The sequence below is a fragment of the Etheostoma cragini genome, chromosome 5 (genome assembly GCF_013103735.1).
Source record: "Etheostoma cragini isolate CJK2018 chromosome 5, CSU_Ecrag_1.0, whole genome shotgun sequence".
NCBI classification, from domain to species: Eukaryota; Metazoa; Chordata; class Actinopteri; order Perciformes; family Percidae; genus Etheostoma; species Etheostoma cragini.
Window position 1 is genome coordinate 5,161,246 of NC_048411.1, and position 19,272 is coordinate 5,180,517.

Here is a 19,272-nt window from a genome sequence, read left to right on the forward strand (position 1 = left end):
CTGGATTAACAGGTTGGTATACATAAGGATCCCAGGCCACCAAAGCCCTGACACAGTTAATGTGTGTTACTTTTTTTAAATTTACAGGAATGCATGATCACTGTTTTTTCTGGCCCTACACTAAATTATTTGCATAACATATCTAGTAGAATACACACAAGGTAGATACAGTACTGAAGGCTGAAACACTATTTTGGGCGGGCCAGTAGAAAAGTGTGTGGGCCATTTTCAAAAAGACCTGGAAGTAGCAAAAAGGAAAAACTGATTAGGCCTACTGCCTACAACATGCTCAACCAACAAAGCTCAGTCTAAAAGTCAGTACAACATAAACAAAAAACTGTTGATTTTAATTATTTAAGTAACCTAATCACCTTTTCATTTAGATTAGATTAGATTAGATTAGATTCAACTTTGTTGTCATTACACAGGTACAAGTACTAGGCAACGATTTCAGTTTAGTAAGAAATCATAAACACTGATGATGGCTTCTAGCTGAAATGCGTTTGTGTTTTGCCCACATTAAATAAGAAGATAACTGATCTGTGAGTGACGTAGTTTTTAGTTTCTTTGATCCCAGTCACTGCCGTAGACTTGATACACTGTCTATGCTTTGCTGGCCATTTTTAATTATAGCCTATCTTTTATAATTCAAACATTGCTGGAAGTTCTCATTGTTTGATTTTTCTTTTACTGCTCCTGGCGCATTTGCTGCTCATGATCTGACCATAATCCTGAAGCAACAAAGCTGTAGGGAAGCGTAAAACAGCCTACTCAATGTTACCGCTGTGAAGACCAGCACTCAAACTCCTCTCTCCCTGATGGGCTGTCAGCTCCGCTGGGGAAATGTCTGCACATGCTGCACAAAATCTTGTCCATATTTACACTCTATTCCATCCAAGAAAACTGTCCATACCACTAAAGTTAGGCGGTATCCAAATTTTGATACCGTCAAACCTCCCTATTTTACCGCGGTATATACGGTATTACCGTGACGAATTAAAAATAATTTAAGGCTCAGACGACGTCACCAAACTGTTGGCTTGTGCCTACACCGTTCAGAAACTGAATACCAAACACTAATACTGAAACCTCTTCCTTCTCAATAGGTCGGAACCGTTCTTCTTCCAGACCAGGTCACTCAGTGCAAGACTTGCCATCCTCCCCCCTCTTTTTTCTCTCTCTCTCTTTCTCCAACCGTACACACCACTTTAAAGTGAAGCCATTGTTGTCGCAGTAACTTGTAACAGTACGTCGCTTAACACCTCCACCAAGGTACATTGGAAAAGCCAGCCAGCTAATCAGAAGAGAAGACACATTAAACATACGCAACTAGTTCTGTTACTATTTCTTTACATACGTTTGAACATTTTTAATAATAAGATGTATTTTGATGGCTGGACGGGCCATTGAGTTAAGTGGCCAGGCCAGTGCCCCCCTGGCCCATTAATGACTAGGCGCCTAGGTAGATAGGACAGTAAGATGCCATTGCTGACAGCAGGGGGACCAGGGGGTATGGCCACCTGCATGGCAAACAACAATACTACTACTACTGCAGTACAATTGGAGTAAATATTTATTTTAGAGGGCGGAAACATTGCTGAGCCTAGATATATTAAAGCAGAGTTGTGTAAGAGATTACACTTTTAGTCTAAGTTTTTTTTTATCTCATACTAAGAAATGACCCACTGCAAGATTATTGTTACCAAGTGTTTATTTACATAAATCATACATACACTCCCCACTAGTCTCATCCTAAGAATCAATAAGAGTTATTGCTTATTTTACATAAATCACATGTCAAAAGGTTATAGTCTGTGCTAACAAGTGTTTGACTACTTGTAGTGATTTGTGAAAAAAATATGAATGCAAGAACACAGTGTATTTTCAGTAAGTAATACTAGCTATGTCTATGATAAACTTATGAATAAGCCAGGAGAAATTGGATATGAGTGAATCACTATGCTTCAAGGGCCCCACTAGGGAACATTTGGTGTTTGAGATGGTGCTCTTATTACTACAGCAGTGTGGTTTTGTCCTATATAGGTAGACTAAAGAAAAGGAATGCTGGAAGAAACAACATGAACAGAAAAAAACAATGTGGACACAAAACATATGAAATATGGACAAAAGACAACTGTGATTTGAAATTCTACACAGGACAGTATACATTCCATGGGTGGAAGGATTAGGTCTCGCCTAATCCTCCTGGAATGATTTGCCTTTCACGTCTCTGTACCACTTCCAAAAAAAAAGCACTCACATCTACATAAACGTTGGCTCGGACACCACCAGAAGAACCATACAAATTGTATAGCACAAACTTCAAATGGGTATGTCAACATGCCTGCATGTTGCTGTGCGTAAACTCTAGATTTCAGTCTCATACTTGTTAAATTCTGTACAAATTAAGAGTGTGTGTAAACATTAGGGTAACTGAAATGTGCTATTGGTCATCATCAGCAAGGACGCATTGGCACAGGTGAGCTCTCAACCAAAAGACAAACGTTTCTGGGGGAAAACAAACATGAAAAATATATGTCCATTCATCTAGTATCAATTACAGAAATAAATCTTACAAAATCCAAATCCAGCACAAATCCCTGTCTGTGAATACAGAGCTGATGTGCACAGTGACAGAACAGGGCAGTGTAAAATACCAAAGTACAGTAAATAATGCTCCTTGATATTTAAATTAAATAAAAAAATGTCTATACATCATAATGGTATGTCTTTTACTGACACAGCAGGCAAGCTTGTAAATAAACAGAACATACATGTTCATCACATCTCTGAAAGGAAAGGCTTTGGGTATGGGCTCTTTAACAGTTTACAATGCAATGATGGTTCCACCTAGTGGCTAAATAAAGCATCCTCCGAGTCACGGCTGCTCAGCAGCATCCACCTCATTAGGCAGCAGACATTCTGCCTCTGAACAGAACATTTACAGACAATTGCATGATTTTCTTATACTTCGGTAGAGAAGAGAAGGCTTTGACGTTTGCTGTCAGGTGTTGGAATGCTCTCCAGCTGAAGGAAGTAGAGAAGGACTTGCACCTACAATACAGACAGAGAAAAGGTGATCAGACCCACAGTCCAAATGTCACTGCCCCACTTCTCACTATCCTGGCACAGTTTTTACCTGAGACATGACCTCTAGAGACCAGCTGTCGTTCATGGAGATTGGCTGTGAGCTGTTGGAGATTTTGCTGTCTTTTTCAGAAGGCCGCAGCAAAGTGGGACCAAAAACGGTGGCCAGATTGTGCAGAGACATCTTGTTGATGCTCTCATTTTCAGCCACCCTGTAAGAGAAAAGCAAAAAATAAATTGAACCAAAACAACATAAGCTAACATAAATGTGAATTGTATTTCCCAGACAGGAGTCAAACAGGAAGAATGTTTTTCATGCTTTATATAAGTTAGTCTTGCGTTGGAGCTATAGTTGGTAATGTTAAAACCAAAATAACTTTTTGTCATATTTGCTGAAATTGTCTCTTTATGCTGAGAGTACTACATGAAGTCAATAAATAGTGTTCCTCTAACGCAGTGCTGCTCATCAAACTGTCAAACTAGGCGACGCTGATGAAATATAAATCAAGATTCTGTTAGTGTATAAATAAGCTTAGCTGAACCTTCTCAAAGACTTTCTCATTTCCGTCAATTCAAGATTTGGCTTGAGAGATGGCTAGGGTGGCGGTGTTTGAAAAAAATAAGTAACTTTTTCTAAGAAAACGTGCATGTCTGGTTAACAGACAACTGATACACAGATACACAATATCTCAAGTAACGTATTCATTGTGAGGTCTTTTACCTTTTAAGGTGGTCGAGCAGGAAGACGAAGGTGACCAGATTGGGCTCTGGCAGGGACAGCAACAGGTTGAGCATGCAGCTCTCCTTGGCCACACTGTCAGAGAGAGCTGCAAGGCCAAAGCACACGTGAATGTGAAAACCGCATTTAAGCCCTCCTGACTACCAAAAATCATGCCAAAATTAAGAACTGCAGACTCACCAATGCCTCCAGCAAAGTTGGGGTACAACTCATCAGTGAAAAGAGGCTCGGGTAGCTCGCGGAAATACAGCTTCAGTGTTCCAGCGATGGCGTTTACGTCCATCTCCCTCATCATGACAGACACGTCTCTGTTGTCTGCGGGGCAGATGAGTCAACAGTCACTAATTACTAAGGAATAAAAGCTACACAGTGAGCTTTAAAAAAAGTATGAGTGATGCAGACATCTGTCTTTCCCGTTGATCCACATGTAGTGTAAGTATCTCTTCTTTCCAACAGTCTAAGAAATCACACTTGTCTGAACTCACTTGAATCAAAGTCAGCCTTCAGTGCCTGGATATCAGTTGCGACACCAGACACTCTGTAGATTCCCACCTCGTCCATCCCTCGTCGCTCAATTTCCTCCACACACTGTCTCACAATGAGGGGAACCTTGGAGCGTTCTCGCCTAGTGAGCACATAGTCACGCAGAAGCAAATTTTAAAAGGGCTACTTATCAACACTTTATATCAATGTTGTACAAGAGGCCGCTGTTGAAATAAATGCAGCCTGTACTATGTCACCACGTGGGGTATTGTTACACCAAAAATCTACCAGGTCCTGTCCCAGAACCGGATCTACACTCTGCAAAAATGACGTGCTAGTTGTTGGGGAGTGTTGCACAGGCCGGACAGGAAGTGGAATGGCTAGAGCATCATAGTAATTGCCATGTTCATGTGCTGACTTCACATCAGTACAGTATAGAGCTGTGCAATATATTGATTTTATATTGATATGGTGATATGAGACTAGATATTGTCTTAGATTTTGGATATTATGATATTGTAATATGACATAAGTGTTGTCTTTTCCTGGTTTTAAAGACGGCATTACAGTAATGTGTAGGGATGAGCGAGTACAGCATTATCTGTATCTGTATCTGTATATGTTTACCACATGAATTATCTGTATCCGGATCCGTACTCGGACTGGGCGGGGCCTAAACCGAAAGTGGTCAAATTTAAACCGGAAGTGGGTCGGGCTCTCTTGAAATGTGCGGGGCTTTAACCTGTGCGGGTTATTTAAGCATGCAATTGATATGAGTTGATCAAAAATTGTTATATTTATTGCTGATTTGAAAACTATTTACATGACAGCATCAAGCTTCAGATCAATGGTGTTGTCATGGTAACAAACAAACTATATACAGAAGGTTTTGCAACAATGAATACAACACATGCCTTTGCAATTATGAAGTAAAATGTAATGAACAAGAGTTTTCATACTCAATATAACTTTCCTTTTTTAACTTTTTATTTTTTATTATCAGTGTGATTTTTTTTTTTGGGGTTCTTTTTTATTTTTTTCATTTCCACACCAGGTATATGAGTGTGTGTGTGTGTGTGTGTGTGTGTGTGTGTGTGTGTGAGAGAGTAAGAGAGAGACGCAGAGAGAGAGGGGGCGGGGGGCAGCTGACAGTAAAAAAAAATAATCTCCGATGGCAGAGACGCAACGGGAGTTGCATTTAAATCGAGCAGCATTTCTGAAACCCACGTTCACCAGAAATCTACTGCTTACTATGTAACTATGTAAACCGACGTTAAAAACAAACCTGAAGCTGAAGAAACCCTAAACGTTAACGGAACAGATCCGCAGACCCGATTGACTGCCTGCCTGACGGAGCGGGAGCGGGAGCAAGAGCGAGAGAGAGAGCGTATTTCTCCATGTTGTGTGTGTGTGTGAGATTGATCCGAGCGTGTTTGTAGGCGGGGGGGGGGGGGGGGGGGGGGGGGGGGGGGGGGCGTCGTGATTATCACAGAACGCTGCGCGGCCAGTTGAGGAGTTGTATTCAATCCGAGCACGGATATTGACTCATATTACTCGTAAAATACTTGTACTCGGCAAAAGTGCTTTATCCGTAGGCCTACCGGATACTCGTTTCAGCCGGATACTCGGATCACCCCTATGTGATGTCATTTTCATCTAACCAGACTGTTCTAGCTGTTCTATTATTAGCCTTTACCCACTTAGTCATTATATCCACATTACTGATGATTATCTATCAAAAATCTCATTGTGTAAAGATTTTGTGAAAGGACCAATAATCAACACTACAATATTGTTGCGGTATTGATATCGAGGTTTTTGGTCAAAAATATCATGATATTTTATTTTCTCCATATTGCCCAGCCCTACAGTATTTTAACAGCGCAATGAGATAACCGTTGTTGTGATTTGGCACTAAATAAATTTGAGATTGATTTGGCGCTATATAAATAAAATTGAATTAAAATACAGCTACAAATCTTTGATATGCGTATACAACTGAATTAAAGAAACTGTTTAATTATGAAGACTACTTTATTTTATCGTAGAAGCACAAATATCCCAGAAAAATGACAAAAACAATAAAATCTGCAATTTGGGCAGGAAAAATGCCCCTCTTTGGAGATGCTACCGTGAGGAATGACGCATGGTGGATGATGGAACAAAACAAAGGCGCAGCCAGAACATGGTGCATCCACACCTGGTGGAATCCAGGCTTTTGTACAAGTGGTTCTCAAAAGGACCACATTTCCCATACACCCTATTGTTCCATCTCAGTAAACCTTTCATTTTCATTCATTGACAAATCAAAATTCTGCCACTACAACAAAAAGAACAAAATATATAATTTTATAATGGAGCACATATGTTGACTCACTGAGTTGAATAAAATATAAAAAATTGGAATATGGGCATGACGTAAACACTACACACTCTTCACCAACTCACTTAGTTACTATGTTGATCTTCACTCCAAACACGCCAGACTGTTTCCGTGAAGGCATTCGCTTCAGACTGAACTCTCGGCTGGTGAACTTCATCGAAAGCTTCACCTCAATCTGAAACAAGAAAGGACACCGGTTATTTTGGACAACTATGTAAACTAAGCTAGCATGTTTAACTTTTATCTGAAGGCACTGTGGCTACAAGTGACATTAACAGGACAATGGTACTATAAAAGCTAAAACATAGTGTAAGACTAGCACAAGTACAGAAAAGTCAGCAAACTGACTGTAATGTTGTTTTCACAACAATAGCTATCTAAAAGTTTGCTTAAATAAGCTACTATTCATTCCAGACTAATTAAGACTATAATGGCAAAACTCTAGTGTACTAAATGTTGTTTAACAACAGTGTGTTTTATTGCTTTTCTCCCACTTTTCATATGTAAGCGGAAGAATGTGTTATGTTGTTATTCCTTGTTTCACAAAAGTTCCATGGTTACAAGTTACATAGTCTCATTTTAACCCTCATGTTGTCCTCTGGTCAAATTGACTGTTTACTATATCAATATTCTTGTTAATTACTCAAATTAACATGATTGATTCCAATACAACGCTCTTTGGCAAGTACAAAGCTCTACTTTCAATCATTTTGCGTCTTATTCAATTTTATAGCATTTAAAAAACAAAGTGAAAGTTGAAATTTTCTATTAAATTATTGAAAGGACTTTTTATTGGTTATAAATCAATAAATCAATAAATTATTATTATTTTTAATTGGTGCAAAAATGGAGAGCCAGTTGTTAAATGTCATCATTTAGCTTTCCCTTATCTTTCTTCTTAACTTTTTTTTAAAAAAAAAACCTTTTACCGGGATGCTTAAAAACACTTACCCCATTCATGGCGATGACGGTCCTCTGCCAGTCTTTATTTTGCAATGTCTGAGGATCCAGCTAAAGAAAGAAAAATGTATTTAGAGTTTCACTTCATTTTTAATAAGGATTCTCTTTAGAGTTAATAAACAGGGAATAGTGTGCCAGGTAATAGAGTATTACCTGCTGCCTTAACATAAACTCCACCTGGCCAAGTAGTGTCAGTGATCTATCTTAGTCATCTGACTAATACCACGCCGCCAGCCTGTATTTACAGTCATCAGGCATGAGGAATGCGATAACATCACTACTGTGGCCGTCCATGAAGGCAGATGTTCTTTCACCCAAGCAATCATCAAATCTCAGATAACTTTGTTAAGTGAAAATCAATTTTCTTATGTAATACTTTTTAATAGAAAGATGACAATCACAGGGGGTGCCATGCTAACTTCTAAATCTCAAAGGGATTGATCCCAACAGAAATAAATCCCAACAGTGTATAACAAGAGTTTCTGCAAGTTTCACCAAGTCAAATTTAAGACTTTTAAAGACCTTTTTAAGACCACTATGAATGGAATTTGAGAGCTTTATCATAACATCAACTGAGCCCTAAATTCAGTTTTTCTTTCAAGCCAAGTATCGCCAGACCTGCACTTCCACATAGCTTAAGAATGTAAACTGTTTTATGTCTGTGGTACAATCAGAAAGAGACTTGCTGAAAGCTGATTGGCTGCAATATAAGTCGCATGTTGCTCTCAGCATTAGAGGTAGCGTGTCATGGATGTAGTAAAATTAAGACCTGTTTAAAATAATTTAAGACCTAGAACACAATAGTTCAGTGAATTAAAGCCTTTTAGGGGACACCCTGATAACTCAAAATGTTCTAGTTTTTTCATAACCAGAAAATAAGAGAAAGCTAAAACATGTTTGGCCTTAAATATACATGAAGGCATCCCTTACAACAACATCCCATAAAGGTATGTCCACAGCTCGCTGTCCATGTCTTTACCTTTGGTTTGATCAGGCTGCTGCGGACTCGCTCCCACAGACGGGCCCCTGTACCCGGGACTTTTCTTGTAGCTGTGTCTCCCTCTTCATCTACACAGATGCCAGCCTGATCCACACTCCCCTCCTCGTTAGGATTACTCTCACTCATTTTTTCTGGCATGAGCCTCTACTCTCTTTCTACTCCTAAATTTTACTTTCACTGGCTAATGGCACACAAACAAAGAAACAAGGGCTGTTTTCTAAACCACGGAGGCACTAACGAGCGCAGCAGGTTCTTCTTCCCTGAACAACCAGCCACCGATCACATCGCCTTGGAGAATGGAGATTATCTTCTTGAATGCAGCCCAGCTGAATCTTTACGAGACTTTCTGTTCTCTTAATGTCCCAGCATTGTTATGCCCCAGATCTTTTCATTCCATTGAGAGCCAGAAAAAGAACAAAGCCAAGCAAGCCCGCCGACCACGCTTGCCTTGTGTTGTTCCACTTCCCAGATGGATTTGAGGGATTAACTCCTGAGAATCCCCTCCTACCCTGATTACCAACAAGCTCATGCCTGCTGCTGTGAAGAGGAGGTAAACTACAGTTTCAGGTAACCTTAACACGGGCCTCTCGAGCAAATAGCTGATTAGTGCTAGAGACATTTAAAAATCAGGCTTGACTTCCCATATCTGGATCAATATTTACTATTCAAATCCATGATATAGTCCTTACATTAACTGGTACCTTTCCCAAAAACATTTTCTATCTTCTGTTACTTTTCATCTTCTTTTCCCACAGAGCAGGTCCTTGAGGTCCTGTCTCAGCCAACACAATACTATTTCTTGAAATGGTAAAACTGGTAAGAAAGGTTATTCAATATTATTTATTAAAATCTATAATCCTATATTAATTGTTGATTTTCCAGCTTTCACATCTCTTTGTAACTGAATTTGTCAGACCAAAATTGGCAAAGAAATATATTTTTAGTTTTGAAATGTATATTCTGTATATATATATATATATATATATATATATATATATATATATATATATATATATATGGGCTGCACGATATAAGGAAAATATGATAACGTATTATATATTACTCACAATTAATAAACAGATACTGAAGTGTACTCAGTTCTGCATTTCTACTGCTTTCAGTATTCTGCTCAAATTCAACAAATTCCATGTTGAATTTAAAATAAATTAAAGGAAATTTGCCAACATTCTTTTGAACAAATTAAACATTGAATTAATTATAAAAGGCACCACTAAAAAAAGAATGACAGAAAACGTTATGAAGTTTTCTACTGATATTTTCTAACTACCACAAAATCTCGGAGTGTCTTCCGCAAGGTGTCCCAGCCTTTCGCGATATGTTTATTGCGCTAGTTGATATTACGATGACGATAAAGAAGTGATGTATTGTGAAGCCCTGAGACACACACACACACACACACACACACACACACACACACAATGTTCATTTTGCAGTTCGCACAAAGGGTTACAAATCCTCGAAATCCAAATCCCTTAAATTTAATACTAATTTGTTGTGTCATATTATCATTCCTTTCCATTCCGTAAGCCCACTCAGTCAGTTTGAAAAGGTTAAAAACTGTCTCCATACCATTGATGTAGAGTAGACATCATCAAAGCAAGAAGATAAGCCGACATGACACCACAGGTTGTAACTTCAATACCTGATAGATATCCTATCTCCAGGCTGTTGGCTCCTGGGTAACATGGCGAGTATCGACTGAAACTGGGCAGTGTTTGGCCCCAGTTGTTCAGCTGGGGGAATCCCTTTAGTGGCTGATCAAAGAGCGTTCTGTTTCTCTGTCTCTGTTGTATTTTGGAGCTGTACATTTGGTCAACTCAAAGACTAATCTGCCCTCTGTCACATCACCCTTTCAAGGGTCAGGCTGAAGAGAGCCTGCCAACCCCCTGCAACCTAATGGCTCACTGCTTTTTCAACAGCTAAGGGGCAGGATTAGCCCCAAAAGGTCCTGTGGTCAGCAACGCAGATAACTTACCACTGTGGAATTATAGGAATCAATTAAGGTAGAAAGTTCAGACCAAATACGCAACCATTGTTTTTCCTATCAGTGTCAGTGGAACTATATCGATTTTGCGTCAGTAAAGAGTCTGTAAATATTAACTTTTACCCCGACAAGGAGGTTGTGTTTTTAGTTCGGTTTGTTGGTTGGTTGGTTGGTTTGTCTGTTAGCAGAATTACAGAAAAACTACTGGCCAGATTTTTCATGAAATCTGGTGGAAGGGTGGGAGCATGGGCCACGGAAGAACCCATTATAATTTGGGGAGGATCCAATTCACGGGGCAAATATTTTTTAACTTTGTTAACAATGCAGGATAAAGCATTTGTGCTGCATTCATGTGGTTTTGAAATAACCAGGAAAAATAGTTATCAAGTGGGAAAATTTACACTGCATTAACATTAGGAGATAGAGAATGCATTAGCGGAAGTCTGCGCTCTCCCACTGCTCTTCTTGTTAGTTAATTTTTCTGCCATATGGAATATATCATGATGTATTTGAGGTAAATATTTTGTATATTGTGCCAGAAGGTTTAGAAAGTTGCAAGAATGTTTAAAAAAAGTCAATGTACTTACTTTACAGTATACTTTTCTGTGACTGGCATTAAAGGAATAGTTTGGCATTTTGGGAAATACACTAATTGTACTTAAATATAAAGGTACAGTCAGAATATGAAAACATAATGACTGGAAACTGGAGGGGAGACTACAGGTTGGCTGCAGAGAACGCCAGCAGGAGGATTTTGGATGGAGCGCCGAGCGTCTCCTTACCTCGCACTTAAACCTGGTGTAATTTCACTCTGGTACCGTTCAGAGCACGAGTTCAAAGCATGGGTGAGCCCGTCTCTGCGCCCACCCTCCCGCCATGTTGCCAGTGCAAGCCACCCTGTGGACCTTTTGCTGGAGAAGCTCCCTGGATGAAGGGAGGGTATACGTTGTTCACCTGATAAATACAACGCAGCTTTTCTTTGTTTTTGGAGTAAGCGGTGAGTGACCTCCCAGGTAATCCCCAACAACACTAGCAATGATTTGCTAAATCATCTGACCCAGGTCTGCCCTAATTTGTCCGTACCTTGATTTGTCCTTTTGCCAGGATCTTGTCTGTGATCTCTCCGTCCTCTTTGCACTTCTCATAGCAGAGCAGCCTCAAAGTTTGAGATCCCTCCAGTTCAATCTCAAACTCCTTGCACAGAAAGAGAGCAAAGACACGTTTAAACAACTTCAATTTCATTAGGGCTTGCCCTTCTTAGTCAATGGTCTTTTTTTTTCTTCTTTTTTTCACGCTTGCATCAGTCTTTGTGGAGAAACGTAGTTTTACAGATGGTAAATGGAGGTCTTTTACATTGTTCTATACTACCACTCAAAGCGCACAATTAAATCAACTAATTGATTAATTCACAAAAATGTGACAGCCCGACATTTCTTACAGTTTATCATGTCTAGGGGAAACAGTCTTTTATTTCTTGTCTTTAAAGACACACACCCGTAAATACTGAAGCTGGATCTCACCCATTCACTTTCTAAACCCTGATTTGCACTCTCACCTCGTTCCAGTTGGGCTCTGTAGAGTCTCTGTACACACGTGTTTTGGCTTTGTTGACAAAGTAGCCGAAGGAATCCACCTCCAGGGAGCAGTAAAGATCTAGTGGGCACAAGCATAAGCATAAGGGTTTAATCAAAATGAAACTAAAGACTGATAGTTGAGACATGTCCCGGCCATGTACTGTCCAAGTCTCCGCCGCTGCAGGAGCTCTCTCTCTGGCCAGTACAGTTCTAATGTTACTGTGGAACTAAGAACTAAGAGGGGCGGAATCCCCACTGGTTGAAACATGCCACTGACTATTGCGTGACTAAGTTTAGTAAACAGAAAGCACAAAGTTGAGTTTCAGCAGGCAATGATTTGAGAGGCCAAAGACATATTTAAAGGCGCCCATCCAGCTGACTGCCACAGATAAAGAGGGGGGCGGGGGCAGGCAGATGACTCAAGGTCGACACAAGGAATGATGTGACATCACGTGCAACCTGCAGAACAATCAGTGAGAAGATGGCTAGTCAAAAACAGGACAATAAAAGCCACTTACTTAAGCTGTGTTTCAGTCCTGATGCGGAGTGGACAATGACATTCAGGAAGCCGTACAAACCGGGAGATTCATCATCTGTGGAGGGCAGCGTTCAGATTATAGAGATTAAGATAAAATACAAAACTGTAGGTCTATTAACCCTCATGTTGTCTTCCTGTCGACCATGCCACCGTTTTTCTCCTCCGTTTCTTGTTTACAAAGCATACAATTATACACAATCATGAATTATACCTTCTTGGGCAACTCGTTCTACATTTCTTTTTGGGAATCATTGTCAATGAACCTAATTTATATGACATTATACATAATATTTGATTAAAAAAAAGCAGAAATAATAAAAATAATGGTTAAGATCAGCGCAACATTTGTTGATGGGTAATCACAGACGTGTTCTTGTCAAAGTCTTGTCAGGATACGGTTTTTAAATTAATTTCTTATTATTTAACACATTAGCACATAATCACACCTGTTGTCTTCCTTGGCTTGCCTTTGCCTTTGTAAAGCATAAATATAAGTTATCAACCAATGCTGTGCTAAACCTAGGCTTCAAGCCAACTTTATTCAGTTATTTTAGGGCAATTTGGCTAAAAGAAACTCAAATGTCTCAAAAAGAAAGTTTCAATACTGGTGGAATTGAACAAGACAGGTGGTTCACATCTATATTAAATGCTAAAAAGACACAGTGATCCTTACCTTCCTTATTCATGGTCATTGGAATCGTGTGAACAGTCTGAAGTTTCACACATGAGTTAGTAAGCATCTGCAACTCCAGAGAGCTCAAGGACAAGCTTTTAAAGCCTGCGGGAAACAGTCAGGTCAGGGTTAATGAAGTCACACATATGACATTATTATAAACATGACATAATATAATATATACATATAATAATAATTAGGGCTGGGAATCACAGAGGCCTCATGATACGATACTATCACGATACTTATGTCACAATACGATATTATTTCAATTTTAAACCTATTCCAATATTCTGCAATATATTGCAATTTATTACCTGTTTTATCTAAAAAGATAAAGCCAAGCAGACAAACTGACCAACACATTTGATTGATACTTGGCGTCTGTGTATTGACAGTTTTGCCACAGTACCGCCACGGAAAATATCTCCCTACTACGCTGTATCCATTTTTTCACCCACCCCTATAATAGGTATGACATATTATAACTGTTTTCTTAATGAAAGTGCCCGGAAAACTCACACTTCTTCTGCTGCTCGCGAACGATCTCCCTCCACTCGGCACGCTCATAGTCAGAGGAGATGAGAAAGGTGAAACCCTGACAGTAGAAAAAGGAAGATATGCTGTATTTTATCAAACTAATTATTTAATGCTTGTGAACAGCAGATGGCAGCAGAAACCAGATAAAGAAGTAGTTTATTGAAAGTACAGAATATTCCCAAAGATATAAATATATATTTTAGGATTATTTGGGTTTTTTTTTCCTATATTATAGTGGATAGACATGAAAGGGGGAGAGAGATGGGGATGACACGCAGCAAAGGGCAGCAGGTCGGATTCAAAACCGGGACACTGCAGGACTCAGCCTACATGAGGCATATGCTCTTACTGGGTGAGATAGAGGCCGCCCCTCCCATAGATATTTATCATGAATTTCAAAAGTGTTTAATTTCCCTCATTTTGGAACCTTCTTAAGGACCCCTGAATTACCTTTCCGTTTCTGTTGGCCACTCTGAACGCCATGTTGGGGGACATGAGAAGCAGCAGAGACTCTTGTTCTGATAACTTCTTCCTCAGTCGCTCGATCACCTTGGGTCCTTTGGTGGTTCTCTACACATGAACAGTACCAATGTTAATGTGATGCAGGACATGCTGTCCAGACATTTATTCAATTCATTTGTGCTAATCTTTAAGTTCCTCATTTTATTTTATTTTTCAGTTTTTGTCTTCAGACTTTGGTAAAAAGCTGTCAACAATTCTACAGTGTAGGAGTATGCATACTAATAAATCATAACAATTACATTCTGTCATGTTTTTCTTGTATTTTGTGCTGGTGAGGTTTTAATGTGTGTAGGTGTGTTGGCCATCGGTGTAAGCTCACCTTCTCTCTTTGGATCTCATTCTTGATCTGGGAGATTTTGATCTTAATGGCGTCAACCTCCTCATCCTGGACCAGAGGGATGGGGGTGGACTCACAGTCCTCGATGGTCTGGAAGGTCAGGTCGGCCAGTGGGATGTACCACTTACAGTCGTACTGCTGTCCTTTTCTGTTGGAGGACAAGATGTGTGTACGTATTGGATTTATGTTTTAATATGCTTTTTTTATGTGTTGGTGTTATTGTTTAACCTGTTCTTAATGCGCTGGTTTTATTGTAAAGTGTCTTTGAGTACCATGAAAAGCACTGCAATAGTAACTTGTTATTAGTGTTAATATAATAATGACTATAATAACATTAACACTTTCTTTATCACCCAGTAATTGTCTTTTTTTTTTTTTTTTTTAACCAGAATGTTTTTTTAACAGTAGTGAAATATCAGTAAGTACTTACGTAAATTTGAGGTAGTTTTACTTTACTTGAATCTTTTCTTTTAATGCCGCTTTCTACTTCTACTCTACTTATTTCAGAGAGAAATATGATATGATAGTTTTTAGACTTTTACTAACATTTTAAACGCAGGATTTTTACTTTACAGAGTATTTTAAAAATGTGGTAGGATCTGAATACTTGTTCCACTACTGGTTTGTAAGCAGCGTTAAAACCAACAGCACAACTACCCACAAGCTTGCAAACACATTTAAGAAACCAATGGAAAAATTATCATCTTTATCTTGCACTGAAACAATGAAACTGTTCTATTTTTAAGCAGAGCAAAATTTACATTAGCAAGTTGTTCGTGCGGCAAGTTTAATATCCGCACGCGGCTCTTATTCCCCAACAGGGATTTGAACGGTGAATCTTCCAGGTCTACTAGCTTGGATCTCTAATGGACGCCGACCCGGACTCACCCCGCAGCCTGTTTCTTCAGCTTAGTGCACAGCAGCAGGTCGGTGAAAAGGAAGACGTGACGGAGTTTCCTGGAACCTTCGACCAGCTCCACCATGAAGCGATCCCTGAGCAGCTGACGGTTCTGCCCAAAGAAAATGAGAAATTATGTCACTCATAGTAAATAACTCTTGTTTGCCTCAAATGAACCCAGATATAAATACAGCATGCATGCTTGGAATGATCTTAATTTTTCAGTAGTTTGGCCTAATAGAACTGTGAGTAAGGATTGAAGCATTCTATCCATTAGAACACTCAAGCCATTGCCAAATGAGTTGATAGAAAGCTAGTTAAGCCTATCAGCTCCACAAAACTTGCTCTGTAATTCTTCTTATGGCAGTGTTCACATAATGTAGCAGTCCTAGACCTGCCGTGTTTCTTTAGAGAAGCGCAAAGCTGCTTCACGCACGCTTCTGGAATGCGCTGGGGCGCCACTGGTGGCATATCCAGCACTGAAACCTGGTGGAAAATGGGGTTAAGGCTTGCTTCATGTGGATGCGCTGATAATGTTGTTGTCATTACTTAGAATACCTCATGGTGGCGACAGAAACTTCGCACTATAGTTTTCAGCTGCTTTCAACCACGTTGTACTGCACCAAAAGGAAATAGCTGAAATACTGAAAGTAACTGAAAGTAACGTTTCTAATTTAACTTTTACAGCTCAGTTTGAAAGGATCTAATTTGGGGTTCACAAACAATGATTGTGAGCTGATGTTTATACTTTGTGTTAGTTATTTTACAGCCTGTGGTACTGCAACTGCTGTCGGATGAATGCCACCAAACCTCATAGAGGAAGTAAACAAAAACATAAAAATAAACAATAAATACAAAACAATAAATCATTTTTGATGAGTCAGCAGATCGCCCACTCATGATGCATGTTAGCATCCTTACATTAGCATTTAGTTTAAATCACCACTGTGGTTACAATACAACCTCACACAGCGGCTAGTGTGGCTGTAGACTTTTAGTCTTGTCAATTTTTGTGTTATCAATCATTTAGCAATACACATATAATGGATGTTTGTGTCCTCTAATCACTGTTGATCCATCCAGCCTGAGGTTGGAGGCATATGTGATGACATGAGCTCTTCCTGCAGAAGCGTGCATCTAAGTTTCCACTCTTCTTTTTGACCTCTGGGCTGAGGCCGTCTACTATGGAGACAGCCCATGTGAGACTTTGCCAACCCACACTAACCGCAGTTTGACAAAAAACAAGGAAATCATTGCACCATGGTTTTCCTATTCTGTTTTCTGTACCCTCCAGTTCAGTGCTGGCTGGGTAAAGGCTTGACATATGGCCCTCAAACATGTTCAGCACTGTCCTGGTTTCAAAGAGAGGCGACAGGGTGACATCCGCTCATTGTTTTCTGACACAAACATGACCACAAATAGTCAATAATCCAATGGAAAAACAAGGGATGTAACTGCGCAGTCCTCACACCCTCCTGGCACTGGAATCTGCTTTTGTTTTTATTAAGCAGTAATGACACGTTGAGCAGCAAGGCATGTAGGTAAACCTAAATAAACTTATGGGTTATATGGCCATAGTAATTACACTCAAATTTAGTCGAGAACTGATAAAGTACAGGAACAACAACAACAACAAAAACAACTCGTATTTCACACTGATTGTCATGTGCTGGCTTGTTATCTTTCAATCTCCTGTTGGGACTTCAGACTTCCTAAACTATATTTACAAAAGCATGCTCCCAAGAACTTTCTTTGATTTAATATCCCACCCTGGCCGGCAGGGCCAGTTCCCAGAAAAACTGAGGAAGTTCTCAGTCAGGTCATCTGAATCAGAGCCTTGAGATGCATGTTGTGGGAGGGGGACAGAGGGGTCAGGAAGCCCGGGTAAGTAGGTACACACCCAGTGCAGAAGCCTGGTTAGACAGCTTACATGATAAGGAGTGTTGCAGGTCATTTCTGGGAAGCAGAATTGACACTGCGGCAGGGAAGGATGGGAGTAATCAATAGGTTTTCCTGGTTTGCGACACAGCAATCCCTTTCCTCCGGTGTTTGTACAAGCTTCCTCTACGCTCCACTTCCTTCCAAACTACAGTAAAGCAGACAGGCTGAGATGAGTCAGCAGCCATATGACTCACAGTCCGGTTTTATTGCAGCTTCCAGACACCTTGTGCTCAGAGTTTTTTTTTGCTGTCAACAGACAAGACATGACAGAATTTACAGGGGCAGGTATGAGCCTGAATTACACATTGCTGCTGTTTTATTGACATAATCAAATAAATAAAAGTGTAAAAGTAAAGTCCATATAATCAAGTGTTCAGTCAATCAAGAACATTGATTTAGTGACATATTATTCCATAACATATAGCCCAATTTTCTTTATACGTTTGAGTCACACTAGTGGCATGGCTCTATGGATGTCAAGGTATGTCTGTAAAGGAGGATTTATGCTTCTCTGTTAAATTGATGCCATGGCAACATGCAGTGCAGCTCATGAGTATAGGAACCCCTGCTTAAGTTGACTAAAAAGAGAAATAAATAAAAAAGCTTTTGGAAATTGATCTTAATGCCTTAATTAAAAATGAAGGAAAATCCAACCTTTAAGGACATAATTCTTTGTGAATGAATAATGTATCGTAAATAAATAAATGTTAACAGCCTGTGCTACATTTTATCACAATCAATTGATGAAATTTGTTTTGTTGAATTACTAGCAAATCTAGTCTCAATTAGGTCTCATTTATAAGAAGTCTAAATGCAGCTGACAATACGGAGGGGACGTTAAAGCCTTGCTGATTTATCTACTAAAAACTCATTTTATTTGCATTTGGTTTAAGCAGGTCTGAGGACATTTATTTATCCCTTTGGAGTCAGAAAGCCATTAGTATAACCCTGGGATCATGAAAAGTGACTCGGGTATCCACACTGACCTCTCCCTTCTTAACTGTCATGGACTGTCTACGTGGGGTGATCTCTTCATTTATACTGGACAGAAAGTTCTGGGAGATGCGCAGGGCGTCCTGTAACAGCGGATAGTCCGGGTGGCTGTACGGTGTGTGCTTCAGGAGGTCCTAGAATAGACACAAATTATGGCAAATTCAATCCTCAAAACTCTCTTCATGCAGACAAGATGTCGCTCCAGATTTGTGTTTGGCAGGTTGACTCACATGCAGAACGAGCGTGCTGCGCGTCACTCTGTCCACAGGTTTGTAGAGAAGAGCTGCGGAGGAGAAGAGTCAGCTCAACAGGCCTAGGCACAGCTCAAGTACTTATAGCATTATTGATTATTGTGGAGGCTTGCCATTTATTTCACATAGTACTCACTTTCCAGTGAATTTTTAGCCAACTGGTCTTTGCAGTCCTTTGTGCTTTTGACTTTGAGATTCTGGCAGAAAGATAACAGCAAAGCAAATAGTGAGAAAAAATACCCTCATTAAATCCCTGTCCCACAGCGCAATTAAAACAATCAGCGCCACTATAAGGAGCTGCATGGCTTTTACACTGTGAGCAACACTAAAAACTGCCCTGTCATCACT

At 39.7% G+C, this 19,272-nt stretch overlaps 1 protein-coding gene across 2 annotated transcripts in view; it reads right to left on the bottom strand.

Moving 5' to 3' along the window:
- Nucleotides 1-1,697: 1,697 nt before the first annotated feature.
- The window catches only part of si:dkey-91m11.5 (PH_BCR_vertebrate and RhoGAP_Bcr domain-containing protein), a 36,642-nt gene continuing 19,067 nt past the window's right edge, over nt 1,698-19,272 (bottom strand). The window contains exons 6-23 of one of the 2 annotated variants that reach the window (XM_034872374.1): nt 19,061-19,121; nt 18,904-18,956; nt 18,667-18,807; nt 15,730-15,851; nt 14,824-14,989; nt 14,433-14,552; nt 13,965-14,040; nt 13,443-13,547; nt 12,750-12,824; nt 12,213-12,310; nt 11,741-11,851; nt 7,644-7,703; nt 6,758-6,867; nt 4,312-4,451; nt 4,007-4,141; nt 3,809-3,914; nt 3,140-3,299; nt 1,698-3,054 (exon numbers count right to left, since the gene is read on the bottom strand). In XM_034872374.1, coding sequence (XP_034728265.1) covers nt 2,965-3,054; nt 3,140-3,299; nt 3,809-3,914; nt 4,007-4,141; nt 4,312-4,451; nt 6,758-6,867; nt 7,644-7,703; nt 11,741-11,851; nt 12,213-12,310; nt 12,750-12,824; nt 13,443-13,547; nt 13,965-14,040; nt 14,433-14,552; nt 14,824-14,989; nt 15,730-15,851; nt 18,667-18,807; nt 18,904-18,956; nt 19,061-19,121 — 1,929 coding nt within the window. In that variant the 3' untranslated portion in view covers nt 1,698-2,964. Of the gene's footprint in view, nt 3,055-3,139; nt 3,300-3,808; nt 3,915-4,006; nt 4,142-4,311; nt 4,452-6,757; nt 6,868-7,643; nt 7,704-8,631; nt 9,266-11,740; nt 11,852-12,212; nt 12,311-12,749; nt 12,825-13,442; nt 13,548-13,964; nt 14,041-14,432; nt 14,553-14,823; nt 14,990-15,729; nt 15,852-18,666; nt 18,808-18,903; nt 18,957-19,060; nt 19,122-19,272 lie in introns of those variants that run through there. The other variant, XM_034872375.1, reaches the window with a different exon arrangement.